The 17416-nt window shown below is 41.6% G+C and overlaps 1 protein-coding gene across 1 annotated transcript in view; it reads right to left on the bottom strand.

Annotated features, from left to right (window-relative positions):
* SIAE (sialic acid acetylesterase) overlaps positions 1–17416 on the bottom strand; it is a 52904-nt gene that overhangs the window by 21094 nt on the left and 14394 nt on the right. Inside the window, exons 5-7 of the mRNA XM_033917869.1 lie at positions 9966–10149; positions 4697–4806; positions 1918–2051 (exon numbers count right to left, since the gene is read on the bottom strand). Coding sequence (XP_033773760.1) covers positions 1918–2051; positions 4697–4806; positions 9966–10149 — 428 coding nt within the window. The remainder of the gene's footprint in view (positions 1–1917; positions 2052–4696; positions 4807–9965; positions 10150–17416) is intronic.

The raw sequence follows: 17416 nt of genomic DNA on the forward strand, positions 1-17416 counted from the left end.
GTTGTTTCCTTTCCTTTCCCTTCCCAGAGTACAGTACCTCTTCCATGGCACATCCAGCTCCAACTAGTGCAGGAAAAGACGTACGATAATCCAAAGCCAGATGCCTCATTGCTCATACAGCAAATTTTATATCACGTTTCTCCAATGGAACTAAAGGTGTTTTTTTTGAAATCTATCAACCCAGAAAACATTTGAGATCTGAAAATAGTATGAAACTGAGTTTGGAGGGTAAGATGTTAGTCTCTCATGTTAAGATCAGGGCAACAATACTGTCTGTGGCTGGTGCCAAGCTCTGGAATGCGCTGCATGGTATTCTGCGATTCTGTGATGGGAGATTGAACGTTAAGAAAATATTGAAAGTGCAATTATTTGCCAATGCCTTCCTGTGCTAATACTATTCTCTGTTCATGCCTTCCTGACCTGTAAATGATTTTATGCGATCTTGTGATTCCATCTTGTAGGATGAATTTAAAAGAAGATTTTAATGTTTGTCTTGTTGAAACACGTTTAGCATTTCGTAAATATGTATGCATGTAATTTTGTAAACCGCATAGTTTTTATGCGGTATATAAATAAATAAATTTTAGCCTATGCCATATTTAACTGTTATTGTACTTATGCAATATGGTTCAAATATTCCTTCACTTCAGGCACAACTATCTATACTCGAGGCACTGTAGTGATCACAATCTATACCCTCCCCCCCTCCCCAAGTGCTAATTTTTCATCAGAACCTCAGTGACACCACTGAAGGCTCATTGCCTTAAGCTTTATGTGTCCACTCATCATTGGTTCTTTCTATGTATTTGGATTTTCTTATTAATATTTTACTTAACTTTCAAATGTGCTTATATAAATATCATCACTTAACTTTATGGTCTTAGAGTCAGGGAAGTGATAGTATTAACATATCAAAAACCCATTCTACCTCCAAATGTATGTAACTGTATACTGTAACTTGGTATTTATGATAGAAGGGACGCCAAATACGTGATTGATCAGTTGCGCTGCCAAAGAACAAACCCAAATGGCAATTAGTTTTTGTTCTGTGTATTAAAAAAAAAAAATTCAGAACACATAAAAGCAGATAATTTTCTACAGAAGTTTTTTGTGACTGGTATATTTTAAATAATGGGCCATATTCTACATATAAAGCCTAAAAAAAGAAAAATTGGCACAAAAAGGACAGTCCTTAGTGTGAGTCTATAAAACTCCTCTAAAGTTAAGCACAGTTTATAGAATCATGCATAGTGCCTGTTCATGTGACTAATATTTAGGCTGAAGACCTAAGTTGTACGCGGATCGGGCATATTCTATAACAATGCGTCCATCTTTTAGGAATGTCCACAACCCACCAAGTCTCCTCCCATGGCCACGCCCCCTTTTGAGATCCACACACTAGAATTTACGTACACCACTTTATAGAATATGCTTAGAAAGTTGTGCACATAACTTCTAATTAGTGCTAATTAATACTTGTTCATTTCCAATTATCAGCGCCAATTGGCTTGTTAAACAATTATGTTGGGCTTGTGCAATTTTGGTCGTACTTTACAGAATCTGGCCCAGTGTGCATATCCCGTAAATGTTATTTACTTTCAAGCATTTAATTCACATAGGCTAAGGGCTCCTTTTACGCCTTAACGCGCGGAATAGCGTGCGCTAAAAACGCTAGCGCACCTTCGTAAAAGGAGCCCTAAATTTAAGAATCAGATAAAAGCCCACGTCTTGCAGAATTATTTGCTTGAATAATTTTCATGGTGGATTTTATTTTTAATTTTTTACCTGCCAGAAATTGCACGAAAAGACACAGCAGACCCCAGCAGAGCTCATACTGGGCAAAGAATGTTTAACGAAACGTAACATGAAATGAAGAATGGCATAAGTTAATAATGGCAATACTTTGCTTAAAATTACCTGCACAAATCCAAAAGGGAAGTTCTCATCGGTCTGTCCCTGCGATCCTTCATGGAAAGCCCTGCGCCAGTCCTCAATCATGGCTGGGAAAGTGCAGTTATACAGGTCATTGTGCAACTGCACGTTTGCCTCACCTACAAAATGAACCAAAATGTATCACCTATAAAATTGAAAGGGGTGACTTAAACCCTTAGTCTGTTGTAATGGAGAGCTAGAAACACTGATCAAAGAAACCTCTTCTGGTCCTTATTGGCTCCAGCTTCGGGGTTTATTCTTCGGTACATCTTAGAAACACAGAAACATGATGGCAGATAAAGGCCAAATGGCCCATCTAGTCTGCCCATCCACAATAACCATTATCTCTTCCTCTCTCTAAGACAGTGTCCCGCAAACTTTTTGGCACCAGGGCACACTAAACCTGGTGCTGCAGCCAGAAGGCATCCGGAAGTGCTTGGACGTTTAAGCGATGATGTCACACGCATGCATGATGTCATTATGTCGATGGCTGCACATGTACGGAGGCCCTTCGGCTGCGACCCTGAATCTGTCCCTTTGCTGGTGGGGGAGAGGGAGCTTAGGGCAGCTCCACCACATATGGATAAATGTGGTCTTCTGCCCACACCCCTTCCAGCAAATGGCAGTACCAGTAGCCAATTTGCACAAAACAACCGGAGTCATATACCACCTCACCAGCAATTTAATAGCATTTTCCACCAAGGTGGGTGCCACCGCTATATGATGAATCTGATACGTGATCCTCTCCCGTTCCTCCACTGTGAACACCCGTCCCAAATCCACTTCCCAAGCCTGTAAATAAGAGGGTTAATCTCCAACAATAATTTATTTATTTAGGTATTTATATACCACTTATAACCTAAGTGGTTTACATTCAGGTACTCAAGCAATTTTCCCTGTCTGTCCTGGTGGACTCCCAATCTATCTAATGTACCTGGGGTAATGGGGGATTAAGTGACTTGCCCAGGGTCACAAGAAGCAGCGTGGTTTTGAACCCACAACCTCAGGGCACTGAGGCTGTAGCTTTAACCACTGCGCCACTCTAGAAATCAAAATGTAGTAAAAGTGAGCCAAGTATAGAACAATCAAGCCATTGTGACATCACTGATGAAGTTGGCTCTTATTGGTGGAATGAGGCATTATGACATCACAATACCAGCTCTGGTTATCAGAGACAGAAACTTTTCACCCTATTCAGGGGAGCTCAGAACAGTTTACATGAATGTATTCAGGTACCCAAGCATTTTTCCCTGTCTGTCCTGATGGGCTCACAATCTATCTAATGTACCTGGGGCAATGGGAGGATTTAGTGAATTGTCCAGGGTCACAAGGAACAGCATGGGTTTGAACCCAAAACTCTATAACAAAATCCGAATGAGAACCAAGAGATAGCATAATATAATTAAATCCAAAAATCTATAGTAGAAGCCAAAGTAAGGTAATTAAATTGGAGGAAAAAGGGTCTCAGTAATCCCGCGAACCATCCACAAGGGATAATAATTGTTCGCAAATGTGAGGGGTTCCGGTGTCTATCATTGACCCAAAAAAACCTCCTAATAATTCTCTATTTTTAACTTGAATAACTTTGAAATCAATTTTTTAATATTTTTAGTGATTTTATAATAAATAACTAACACTTTTTGTATAAATAATTGCTTTTTGCATAAATAATTAAATAAAGTGCAAATGTTCTTGATTAGATTATTGCAGAAAGAGCAGAATAAAACTTATCTTGTTCTGCTCCTGCTGGCGTCTGAATTACAACAGAAACAAGGCTGTTCAATCAACCCCATGGGGGTTTATTTTCTGCCTCTGTCTAAATTTTCTTACTATTCAGTCCTCAATTTCCCTCTTTCCATTGTGTCTACTTACAGCTTGCCACCTCTTTCCCTCACCCCTTCCAGTATCTAACTCTATCCTCTTTCCCCAATTCAGCATGTGCCCTTTTTTTCTCTCCTCACTACTTCCATCCAGCATCTGTCCTCCTCTTTCTCCACACAATAAACCTAAAGCACCACTCAACCTCTTCCCCTTGTCAGGCCATCTCCCTCCCTTCACCTCACCTTCGCGGATGCTTTCCAAAGCCAAAGTTCTCTCTCTCAGGGGGACCTTGACGCAGAAGTCATTCTTACTAGTTGCATGTGGTTGTCCCGAAGCTTCTCCTCTGACACAATGTCCAGTTTCTGCCGGATAGCATCAGAGAAGCTTCCAGGCAGCCGCGTCCAACTAGTGAGAATGGCTGCCGTTTCAGCGCCCCTTGAGAGAGAGAGAACTTTGGTTTTGGAAAAGTGCCATGAAGGTGAGGGGAAGGGAGGGAGATGGTCTAACAAGGGGAAGAGATGCCCGGACTGCGGGGCCCCCTGGAGTTGTGGGGCCCAGGGTAGCTGCCCTATTTGCCCTCCACTAATGCCAGCTATGGTCATAGCACCACACCGGGAGACCCCCCTGATGTTTTCAGGCCCGAGGCTTATCCTTTAATCCTGGGGCAATGGAGGATTAAGTGAGTTGCCCAATTAAAAAAGATACTTCTGTTTAACAGCATCTCATGGCCTGGATATGCTGGTTGGAACTTTCAATATTTGATCAGAGAGTATAGCTGGATCTCCCTGCATTCTGACCTGTTCAGACTGGGAGTCTCTTGCCTTTTTTTTGGTCAACTGCAGTTAGCTGTGTACTTCTCATACAGAATCACCACAGGCAAGACTCACTCTGCCGAACAAAAGAAGAGTTTGTCCTATCTGATTGACCACAAATTGCCTCTTACCTTGGTACCAAATAGCTCCTTTAATAGTCATTTTCAGAAGTGGATGAATCATTGCATTCCAAAGAACAGAGTAATCCGTAGGTCCATAGGTCAGAATATCAAACAGATAGCTTTAAAAAAGGAAAAAGCACAACTAATGATGTTATGGCAACTCTTTTTTTTTTTTTTTTTCCAGTATTTTGGAAAGCAGGAACTAGAATTGTGGATATGCTATTTATACATCTTTCTCTTGGGCTTTCTATTTTGTCTATCACGAGTAACAAGTAAGTTGCTAAACTATCTTCTTTTGAAGTACAGTCAGGCTAATTTTAGCCAAGGTAGAGTACCTCATATATTCGACAAAATATTGGCTGCCTATACAGTATATTTAGGAAAATTTGATTCAAAAATCAAAGCACCTATATTTGGCTGAAATTTTTCCAAAGCCAAGGCAGTTGAAATTTGGCCACCTGGAGTCAGGTTACTTAACCCTGGCAGAAAATTAAACTTAGCCTATCCAGCCCTCTCTGTTCATGCCCAGTGGCGCGATGGTGGGGCCGTCAACACCCCTCCTCCTCATCCCACTCCACCCCTCATCATGCATATGCCCTCCTCCCTTCCCCCATAGCTCTAATTGTTCACTGCCATGAGCAACGTCAACGTGTTCCCCGTAACTGTGTCGTCTCTCCCACTGATGTCACTTCTGAGTTCCACACACAGGAAGTGATGTAAGAGGGAAAGCCAGCGGTGTCGCAAGGAGCACACTGAAGTTCTTGTTGCTCGCGGCTGTGAATGACTAGGGGTACGGGGGAATGGAAAAGCGCATGTGCGTGGCAGGGGAAATCGGGGAAGGAGCGGGGGTTGAGACAAGGGGGGTAGGGTGCTACCGCCCCAGGCACCTCTCACCCTCGCTATGCCACTGCTCATGCCACAGTCCTCTTCCTTGAACCCTGAAACTTAAAAGACCAGTTGTTCATAAGAACATAAGAAGTTGCCCTCGCTGAGTCAGACCAGAGGTCCATCTTGCTCAGCGGTCCGCTCCCGCGGCGGCCCATCAGGCCTAGTGCCTGAACAGTAGTCCCTGATTAATTTTGTAACTTACCTCTAATCCCATCCCTATAATCTACCTCTACTCTTATCCGTACCCCTCAATCCCTTTGTCTTCCAAGTACCTATCCAAAGCTTCTTTGAACCCCTGTAGCGTGCTCCTGTTTATCACATCCTCATGCTGCTATCCTCTCCCTCCCTCCTGAAGAATCCTGATAAACAATCCACCCTATGAGTCAGAGTCCTCTCCTCCATCCCTAGAATGGTAACATTCCACAGCATGCCCTCTCCAGGAAGATTTTGCAATTATCCACACTCTTCTGAAATCTTACCTGATTCCTAAGGGTTTTTCATCCTCATGGCAGGAGGGCTGCAATTTGCCCCTTCCCTATACTTTGTTGCTAGGTGTACAATGGCAGTGCCAGAAGGAAGGAGACTATGTCTATCCTCTATGTTAGGTAGAAAACCCTCAGGAATCTTGGCACCAGCACTGAATATTTGGGTCATAGTAGCCATCCATAAGCTAACTGCTTACTGGTTGATATTCAGACTGGTATATGTTTAGTGTGGCAGATAAAATTAGGACAGCCAGGCACAAGGAACAGATACAGTCAAGTGAAAAAATTAGGATACCCCTCCCCATGAAATATTCAGCTCATTCTTAAGAAGTGTTCATATATTGATGCCAAATCTTTTTTTTATTTATCTCTGGAAAAGAAAGTGATGTAATTGCAGGTAAACAACAAAAAAAATTTCCTTGATTTACTCATGAACAAAAGATATCCATAAAAATAACTTAAAGTGGATCAAATCACACACAGGTGTATTTCATCAGGTGCACATGATTAGAACATAGTTACTCAGCATTTTGAAGGAGGTTTGCCCTACTTAACCTCAGACATTTAGATTGATGTGCTCATGACTGCTGTGGTGAGAGTGAACACCATGGTGAGATCAAAAGAGCTGTCTGAGGCCTTCAGAAAGAAGATTGTAGTAGCTTATAAGTTTGGTAAGGGATTTAAAAAGATCTCAAAATAATTTGACATTAGCCATTCCACGGTCCGGAAAATAGTGTACAAGTGGAGGACTTTCCAAACAACTGCCAACATGCCCAGGTCTGGCTGTCCAAGCAAGCTGACCCCCAGATCAGAACGCAAGATGCTGAAAGAAGTCTCTAAAAACCCTAAAATGTCATCACAAGACCTACAGCAGGCTCTTGCTACTATTGATGCCACTACATTCAGAAAGAGACTGCACAAATTTAACTTGCATGGGAGGTGTGTAAGGAGGAAACCTTTGCTCTCTAAGAGAAACATCAAGGATAGAATGAAGTTTGCCAGAGAGAACATAGACAAACACCAAGACTTCTGAAATAGTGTTCTATTGACAGATGAGTATAAAATTGAATTATTTAGACACCAGAAAAGAGGACATGTTTGGCGTGCACCAAATACAGTATTCCAGGAAAAGAACCTCATATCAACTGTGAAGCATTGAGGTAGAAGTATCATGGTTTGGGGATGCTTTGCTGCAGCAGGACCTGGCCAGCTCACCATCATAGAATCCACCATGAATTCTACCATGTATCAGAGGGTGCTTAAGGAACATATAAGACCATCTGTAGGAAAATTAAAGCTGAAGCAGAACTGGACCCTGCAACACGACAATGACCCAAAACATACCAGTAAATCCGCCAAGGATTGGCTGAAAATTAAGAAATGGAGACCTGGAGTGGCTGAGTCAAAGCCCTGATCTTAATCCCATTGAGATGCTGTGGGGTGATTTGAAATGGGCTGCACATGCAAGAAACCCCTCAAGCAAATAATTCTGCATTGAGGAGTGGGCCAAACTTTTCTCAGACCGATGTCAGAGACTGGTAGATGGCTACAAGAAGTGTCTCACTGCAGTTATTTCAGCCAAAGGGGGTAACACTAGCTATTAGGGTGTCCTAATTTATTTCTCAGTTAGAATACACATTTTTGTGGATATCTTTTGTTTCATGAATAAATCAAGGAAAACTTTCGTTGTTTACCTGCAATTATATCACTTTTTTTTTTCCAGAGATGATAAAAAAAAAAAGACTTGAAATCGATATGTATTTATAAGCTGGGATAAGTGATTCTTTCTAATATTGGGGATGATTTTTTTGTTGTTGATTTGACATTTGGACTTCTGGTCATCACAGAAACAACCAAATGCATAGTTCAAGTAGTATAATTGCATCATGTATATTGTCACCGGCAGCCTCAGGGCAATGGGTCCAAAGGAGAACACCACAACACCAGGTAAGTATATTGCATCAAGCAAGGTCTGGGTTTATTCACAAAACAAAATATTCAAACCAGCCTGCTTGCCTAAAGTTCAACAGTTCCACATTGGAGGAAAGAAAATCAATCTTATCAGGATGTTAAAAAATATAAAGTATAGTCCAAAGCAAACAAACTGTAATTCTAAACAGTCTCTGAATTAGTGCCAGCCAATAAAGTTCCAAAAACTCATAATTCAGGCTTTTCAAAGCTGCCGCTGGTTCAAACATTCAAATAATTCAAAACCAGTCTTTAGGCCTGATATCACTACCTCAGCCTGCGCTAGTGCTATGGCACTTGGCCCCAGCATCTGACTTGCTGGCCAGGGAGGGTGCTCTGTGTGGTCACAATTTGCAAATAATATGCCCTCAAACCCACCACAGAAGATGCAGAGCAGTCCCCACTTCTTGGGACTGGTAACAGCCTTTCCCCCACCTAGGGGGAAGAAAAATCCCAACATAAAACCCCAAAACAGTTCAAGTTCTTAGAGGTGCCTCCAAGCACCACACCTTCTTCAACAATAGGCATTTTAGTAAGCTTAGCCAAACAGTGTCCAGGTTAAACATTTAGGCAGTTTAATTTACTTGCCTTCAGTCCAGCAAACTTCCATTGGCAGGGCTCCATTCAGTGGTTCAGCATATGGCTCCAGCTCCATGGTCTGAAAATCCTGAGGCATTAAGTTTGGTGGCTCCGGACCAGCCTCTATCAGCTCCATCCATTCAGGCTGTTCACTGCCATCCGGAGCTCTCAACTCTGAGACTCCCTGCCTTCTCTGTTGCTCCTGCTTTTCCTTCCCCCTCTCTAGCTGTTCTGCTCTCTGATGTAATAGCCTGCAGCCATGTCCCAAACTCTCAGGTGAAAAGGCTTTCCAGCTTGTTCTGCTTCCAGCCTGCAAGTGACTGCTGGGAACTAAACTAGAGCTGTGTGGGTGTTGGGGAACAGGCAAATCTGCTCTCCCGCTCCCTCTAGAGGCCAAAGAAGAAAAGTCCCTAAAAAGTTCAGTTTGAGGTTTAAATTGAGCTGTTTGTAGTGCATCTACTCCTGATCTGTGCACTGCTCTGGGGACCGACCTAACAGGCATAGGCTGAATACCACAGTATAATATGCAGTAAGATGGAAAACCCCAGGTTTTTCCCAGAATAAAAGAAAAGTCTTTGTGAACTCCATGCTAAATGTGAACATGCAACAATTTGCACTATCACTTAAGATCTTTGTTTCTTTGCTACTCCTAACAGGTAAAGAGGGACCCTGATTAAAATATATCTGCTCAATATTCAACTGCTCTTGGTCAGTATTTTTTAAAGCATTTAAATGCTGTCAGCTTTACTTGAACCCAGATATTTAAGTCAAGCCATCTCTAGGCATCCGTATTGATATCTAGGCCCATCTGAGCATGTACTGGCTGAAGGCACTTATGCGGATCCCAGCTGAATATCAGCTGGAATGCACAGCCTTGATCCTTCCCCCACCCCTTAGCCCCCTCCCAACACCTTGTAAATACTGGGACTTACCCAGAAGCAGTCTTAAGTGTTCTGTCTGCCTCTGGGTTCAAAATGGCAGGGCTAAATATTGGCATTAGTCTCATGGTACTACCACTAGGGGGTCAGCCCTCCATAAGAGCATATTGCCACAGAAAAGACTGCCTACATAATGAATGGTGGAAAGGCGCTAGTGCTAATGGAAAAGTTAGCATGTGGCTATTAATAAGAGAAATAAGAAAATCGGCCATTTTGCCTCTGCGGTAAAAATGGCAGTAACACATGGAAATGGCCCTTTAAGAGCATGCTAAGGCCACTTTTTACTGCCATTTAGTAAAAGGGCCCCTAAATGTTTTCTACCCATGATTGCAGCAATGACATAAAACCTGATAGAAACCGATTTCACAGTAACTACAAAGGAAAATGATTTTGTACTTTGTCATCTTCTCAGTTTTTTACCTGTTATACGTGTTTGATAAGCCACACATTTCCAGAGCACGGCTGGAAGACCAGGCCTCAATAGGGGTACCACCCCAACATGATTCCACCAGTCCAATGGGATACTGCAGCCTGTCATATAAGTAACGGCCAAAAATCCAGCAGACAGCAGAGAAATATGTGAAATTACCATGTCCAATGTTTTCTGTCCAAGAAGAAAAAAAATAAATGCAGGCTTAAAATTAGGAAAAGCTGCATGTCATATAGCACTAGCACTATTCTAACAAGATGGCGCCGAGTTAGGTTTGCAATTCTGGTGCCTCTCACAGTTTTTTCTTTCTTTCCTTCTTTGTTTATTTGTTTATGTTTTATGATTTTATATAATATGATTTTATTATCTACATTCACACTCATGTAACATTGTCTAATTTTTGTTGGTCTTGTTGCTTTGGAGACGGAGCCGACTATCTTATCTGGACAGTTTGACATGGGCCCAACGGTTGTAGAGCTCGGAGGTTGGTGGTGACGGGGGTTTTTGAAAGGTCACTCTCCGCAACAAAATCGGAGACTTAGATCGCCTGGTCAGTGATGTGCGGGGACTAAAACCAGAGTGGAGAGAAGAGCCGGGATTATGCGGACCGGAGAGATGCTGTAGTGTGTGGCGGACGTGCTCTCCGGTGTGGAGGCCAGTGTGATGTTGCGGCAGTTATCATCTGTCACCATTGAGTGTCGGCGAGCCACGGCGGGGACCGACCAGGGGATCGCTGGGGGTGGTCGACCAGGATGTGAGGGCAGGAGCTGTGGAGGCGTTTCCTACATTGAACTGCCTGTTGCTAGAGATGACCCTGGGAAGCTCCGCCTTGCCCCCGGCGTCCGGATGCAGCACACCCTGGTCGGCACAGGACCTTTCACCGCTTCCTGCGCTCCTGACTTCGGCGATGAAGATCTGATCCCCACTTGCCTAACCCGAAGTCTGATTTCATGTACCCCAGAACCACTTCATCCATTGACTTGGCTTCTTTCCAGAGCTCTTGGCGGATGTGCACGGAAACAGCGGGACGGGAGTCTTGTGTCGGACCCAGTTACATCGGAAACAGAACATGATGACTTTCAATATCGAGAGGCTGTCATCCAGATCTCTTCCATGAAGAAGCTCTTTTTTAAAAGACAATGTATTATTTTATTTTCTTTCCCTACTTATTTATAAATTACCTTCAATCTTACTTATTGTTATGCCTTTTTTCTTCGTTTTGTAACATTTCTGTCATTTTAAATTTCGCCAGAATTCTATTGTTTAACGGTTTCCCCTTATGCATTTACTCTTTGATCCTCTCTCTTATATCTACCAAAAAAATTTAATTCAATGCTGTCTTGTTAAAATGTTTATTTCTATTCCCTCTTCTATCTTTATTTTAATTAATTTATTAATCCACAGGTACTTTAGTTAGATTGTGAGCCTTCGGGACAGAAAGGGAATTTTTTTAAGTACCTTTATTATTTTCATATCTTTATTTTTAATGTATATTTTCTGTAAACCGCTTAGAACTTAACGGATGTAGCGGTATATAAGAAATAAATTACATTACACTATATTAACCAAAATGTGTTCATCATATAAAGAATTTGCAGAATCAAATGTGACTAAACTGGGACTCATAGCTACTCACAACACTGGATCAGGAGATTTTCTGGGACAGATGCACTGGACCTGATGGAGAGGGAAGAAAGAAATGAAGAGTCCAACCTTGTGCAGGATAGAACAGACTGAAGTATATGGGAGGCAGGGTTACAAAGTGAGGGGAAGCTACTGAAAATGAGCTGCGATAAATTCAAATTCTTTTTTTAGCGTTATCAGTGCTTTGCATCTAACTTGCCAGTGGTTATGGCTCTTCTTATTTTCTTCACTTGAATCTTTATTTTTCCATTCTTTAAAGCAGTGATTCTTAACCTTTTATGAGTCATGGACCCCTTTAAAAATGTGATGAAAGCTATGGACCCCCTTCCCCAGAAATATTCACATAAACACAACTTTGAATGCAATGAATATAATGTATTTTGCATATCGAGATTTGATTGTCTCATACAATCTCAAACAATCTAAAAAAACCACAAAAAAACCCCACTCCTTTTTATGCAAAAAGTAATGGCCACTCATAATTATGAAATACAATCTTCTTGTAAAAATTAAAACAGATCTACTACTACTACGATTTCTACTATCATTAATACTACTACATCTACTCTCTTGTTATCTGCAAGAAAAATCAACAGTACTGGGCTGTATGGTGATGTTAATTTTTATCTGACCCTCATGGACTCCCTGAAACCTATCCATGGACCCCAGATTAAGAACCCCTGCTTTAAAGGATTTTTTTGGCTCTAATAGCCTCTTTCACTTCACCTTTTAGCCATGCCAGCTCTCATTGCCTCTTCTTTTCACCTTTGTAAATACATAGAATACATCTGGTCTGGTCTTCCACAATGGTATTTTAAAATAATGTCCACACCTGGTTTACAGTCAATGTATGCAGCGGTTTTGCCATCAATCCTTTTAGATTCTTTTTAACCATTTTCCTCATTTTATTGTAGACACCTTTTCGAAAATTAAGTTCTGCTGCATTAGATTTGTTTAGCGACAGCTAAATCTAAGATAGCTCCCCTTTTTGGCGGTTCCTGGATCAGTTGTTCCAAGAAGCAGTCATTTATGACGTCTAGGAATTTTACCTTCCTAGCACTCCCTGGTATAACATGTTGGGGTAATTGAAATCATAACTCACTAATACATACTCTTTTAGAACTTCCAAGCCACTCAATCACTATACAAAAATTAATATAGGGGAGAAATAGACCTCAGTTCAGCTTCATAGGTCATAAAAAATCCTCCATATTACAAAGTTCTTGCAGATCACTTTTCAATGTCTGTTCAAAGCCATTAATATCATGAAAATGTGGGAAGCAGTGCAGCGTGGAAGAAATAAGAGTGTGTCCCTAATGCAACCGAGATGTGAAACAAGGGGTCCCTGTTGGATTTTATTATGTATAAAAAAATTTTGATGAATTAGAGAAATACTTTTCTTGTATTTTTTCTAATTCATCAAAAAAAATTTATACAAGGGAAGTTCGTCACTGACATTTTACTAATTCATCAAAAAAATTTTATACAAGGGAAGTTCGTCACTGACATTTTTATAGTAGGTAATAGGGATTGTGAAGGATCCTGAGCTGGAACTTTAAGGAAGAACACAACCTGGATTACAGCTCAGTATTCTGTGGTGTTGTAGTTTGGATGCTATGCCTGTTGAATGTAAGAAGCTTCAAGCTTGAATTATAAAAGTTAAATTGTTTGTTAAATTGAACTTTTGTCTACTGAATGAAAGAAGCTTAAAAATTCTATTCAGGAGTTTTCAAGTTTGAAGTATAAAAGTAGAGACTGTTATGAATTGGATTTGGTATCTGCTGAATAACAGAACCCCAAAAGATGCTGTTCTGGACATGTTTTCGGACTCACTGATTATATGTACTGGTTAATGCTTTGAACAGATATTGAAAAGTAATCTTCAAGCCAAATTGAATAATACAGGGTTCAGAACAGAACTTTGTAATATGGGAGGGGGGTATGACCTACGAAGCTGAACTGAGGTCTTTTTCTCCCCTATATTAATTTCTGTATAGTAAATGGGTGGCTTGGAAGTTATAAAAGGGGTATGTATTAGTGGGTTATGAGGTAGTTGAAATCACTCATTATTATACTGTTGCCCAATTTGTCAGCTTTTCCTAATCTCTGAAAATATTTCTTCATCTGACTGCTCATTCTGTCCTGGGGAGGGTAGTATAACCCTACCTGTATATTCCTTCCCTTCACACATGGAATTTCTATCCTGATGGATTCCACACTGCTATCTATGTCCTTCAGAATGTTTATTTTGTTTGATTCAACTCCCTCTTTAATATTTAGCATAACCCCTAACTCCAATTTGATCTACTCTATCCTTACAATATAAATTGTACCTGGTAACACAGAGTCCCACTGATTGTCCTCCCTCTACCAAGTCTCTGAGATGCCTATTACATCTAACTCATCAGTCAGACTGCTCATTCTGTCCTGGGGAAGGTAGTATAACTCTACCTGTATATTCCTTCCCTACTCTAACTTTCCTGGTCTTTGACCTAGGGACCGCCGTGTGAGTGGACTGCTGAGCACGATGGACCACTGGTCTGACCCAGCAGCGGCAATTCTTATGTTCTTATTTTCCTATTTTATCCTCTCTTTTAAAAGTGTTTCCATGAATTTATTTACCACAGAAGTCAGATTTACCGGCCTGTAGTTCCCTATAGCCCAGTAAGTCAGAACTAGGAAGGGATAGCAGACCAGATTTAGGACTGCCCTCGGGACACCTAGATTTGACTAGACAAATTAGGCAGGCAACTAATCCCACTCCCAGGTCTGCCGGAATTTTGCCGACTAAATTTAGCCATCAGTGGGATTTTATCTACCAAATTAAATCCTTGCCAAGCCAATTAAATCCCTTTGACTATTGATCATTTAGTATATAATTTCTCAAGTGTATGTGTTGGAAACACAATTAAATTATTGTGTGTAAGAATATGTGTGTATTCATGTACAGGATGAGTTGACTCTGGGACCCTTTTACTAAACTGGGTAAAATGCCAATAATAGGAAAAAGGTTTTGCAGTAATTTGTTGTCAATGTGCCCTAACAATGCACTATTTTTAAAAGGTTTTCAAGAAGAGGTGTTTCACAGGTGGGAAATGGGCGTGGAAGAGTTCTCCAGGTAGTGTGTTTGTGCACTATCTGGATAATGCAGACTTAGGGATCCTTTTACAAAACCACAGTAGTGAGTACCGATGCAGCAAATGCAATGCAGTATATAGGAATTGAATAGACTTTTATCACATTTGCTACTGCAGCTTTGTAAAAGCACTAAATAGGAGGTATAAATGCTCTGTTAATATTTTTACAGGTCTTGTGTGCTAATGGAAAAATCAGCATAGGACTTGCAAAAATAAAAAAGCCTTATATTTGGGCCAAATTAAAAATGCGCTTAGTGTATAGGAAAGCCCTGTGTTAAAATGCATTACACCCCTTTCTTAACACTAAATAGTAAAGTGGCCCCTCTTCTCATAAGCAGGGCTGGATTAAAGAGTAAATCCAGCAGGCATGTGCCTTGGACCTAGGAGGTCAGGGGGGCCCCATGCACTACTCCCATGACATCTACTGCAGAGGTTCCCAGAACGCGAACCACTATCAGGGGATATGCGGTGGCCTTCCTTCCTTCTCTCTCCTGGACACTGTGCACACTTCATAGCGTTGACAGTCCTGCATCTCCTTGCTTCTCTGTCTTGTAGTTTGTCCCCTACTTTTAACATTGTCATACGCATTGAAATACTTGACAACAAATTTTTAATAAACTTGAAATTGCTTTGACAGCAATTCTGATAGACTGCCTTCAGCTGACCTGGAAGCCTCACTCTTCTGCATTCTACCCCTCTCCGATGCAACTTCCTAGTTGGCCTGAGCAGATTTTTGATCTTAGAAATGGATTTCATATTATTAATCAGGTACTTTAGCTAGATTGTGAGCCTTCGGGACAGATAGGGTAGTTTTTCTCAAGTACCTAATTTCAATTTACTTTAATACATTGTAAACCGCTTACGTCAGTAAAATGCAGGAGCGGTAGATCAAATCTTAAATAAACATATACAAACATAAACACGGCAGAAAGAAGCCTTCACAGTCAGATACAGGCAGCATGTAACAATCGCTACAGCTGCTACAGGAGCAAGAAAGGGAGCTGCAGGACCGCAGGAGCTTCCTTAGCTGATCCCAGCCAGGGACTACGTTTATTAGGCAGTCAGGGCGTTTTAATTTGATGGAGTATTAGTTCCCAAGAACTAATTAATCCAGGGAAATAAAGTTTTACTTCTAGCTTTTGTTTTTATTTCTAAAAATTTCTGTCAGTGGAGGTGTGGTGCCGCATCCCTAACCATATCAGCATCTTTCTCTTCCTTCTATATTGGTCCAACCACTGCTTCCTAACAGTTACCCACATGGAACGTAGCAAGCATTGAAAACCCCTGCAAACTTGCTGTGCTGAAAATGAGGAGAGTACCCCAGTGTGCCATAAAGAGGAACACGGGACCAATTGGCTAGCTACTGTTTTGGGGTCTGCTGACATTGTCTGGACCTGTGAGCGCTCCCTGACCAGGCGGAAAGGACACGAGAATGCCCCAGCACAGCCCACACCATAGTCTCTTTAAATGTACGAAGGGCTTTGTTGTTACCAATTCTCCTTTCCCTCTTTTTCAAGTTTTCCAGCCTGGGCAAAAGGAAGAAGGAAGGAAAGGAGACTTGTTGGACAGGCAGGGGAAAGAGAGGGAGAGGTGCTGCATGGGGGTAGGGCCTGGGAAGAGAGAGGGAAAATAAACAAGGATGGATCAAGTAGGAGAGAAGCTGTACAGTGAGGCAATGTTGGAAATGTTTGGGGGAGGGCTCCTTCACAAGGATGCAAGAGAGGGAGAAATGTTGGGTCATGGTTGTGGGAAGAAAGGGGAAATACATGGGGCAAATAGGAATTAATATTGGACATGGTCATGGGAGGGAGGGAAGGAGTCATGCTGCATAGGGGGGACAAGAGAGGGAGAAATGTTGGACATGGTCATGGAAGGGAGGAGAAATGCTGCAAGGGGGCACAGTGGAAGACATGTTAGACATGGCAGTGCAGAGAAGGAAGGAAATATTCTGCGAGGATGGGTGGGGGGAGAGAAATGTTGGACCCAGGGTGCAAGAAAAAGAGAGAGAATAGCAATAGACAATGAGAAAAAAAGGAGAGATGGACAAGGGGGAAAGGAGAAAGAGAGAAATGTTAACTCCAGAGCAGAAGGCATTGATGGAGAGATGTAATACAATGGAAGAGAGAGACAAGAGAGGGAGAAATGTTGGACCAGAGTGGAAGAGTGGGGCAGAAGGGAAGAGAGAAGGTACAGGAAGATTGACCATGGTGGTGGGAGGGAAAAGAGATGGTGGAGGGGAGAAGGAGAGGAGATGCTAGGCTACAAGAATGGAGGAATTGGAGTTACTAGATATATCACCTAAATTGGAGTTACGAGATATATCACCTAAACATTAACTACACCAAACATTAATTCCATCTCTTTTTTTCCTAATATGCCCCCTCTGAAACTCTTAACATACTGTATTTTGTAATTCGCTACTTCTTTCTAAAAGGGCCCCTCTGAAAACTGTATATTGTAATTCGCTACTTTTTAAGATTCTGCATACTGTAATTCCACTGACTATCTGCATATTGTAACTCGCTGATTGTCCAGCTCTCTTCAAACCGCCTAGAAGTCGCATGATTATGGCGGTATAGAAAAATAAAGTTATTATTATTATTATTAGAAATGGTGGAATCGTGTAGGAGAAATCAAGGGCAGGGGTGGCAAGGAGAAGA

This window comes from Geotrypetes seraphini, chromosome 13, assembly GCF_902459505.1.
Source record: "Geotrypetes seraphini chromosome 13, aGeoSer1.1, whole genome shotgun sequence".
Classification (NCBI taxonomy): domain Eukaryota; kingdom Metazoa; phylum Chordata; class Amphibia; order Gymnophiona; family Dermophiidae; genus Geotrypetes; species Geotrypetes seraphini.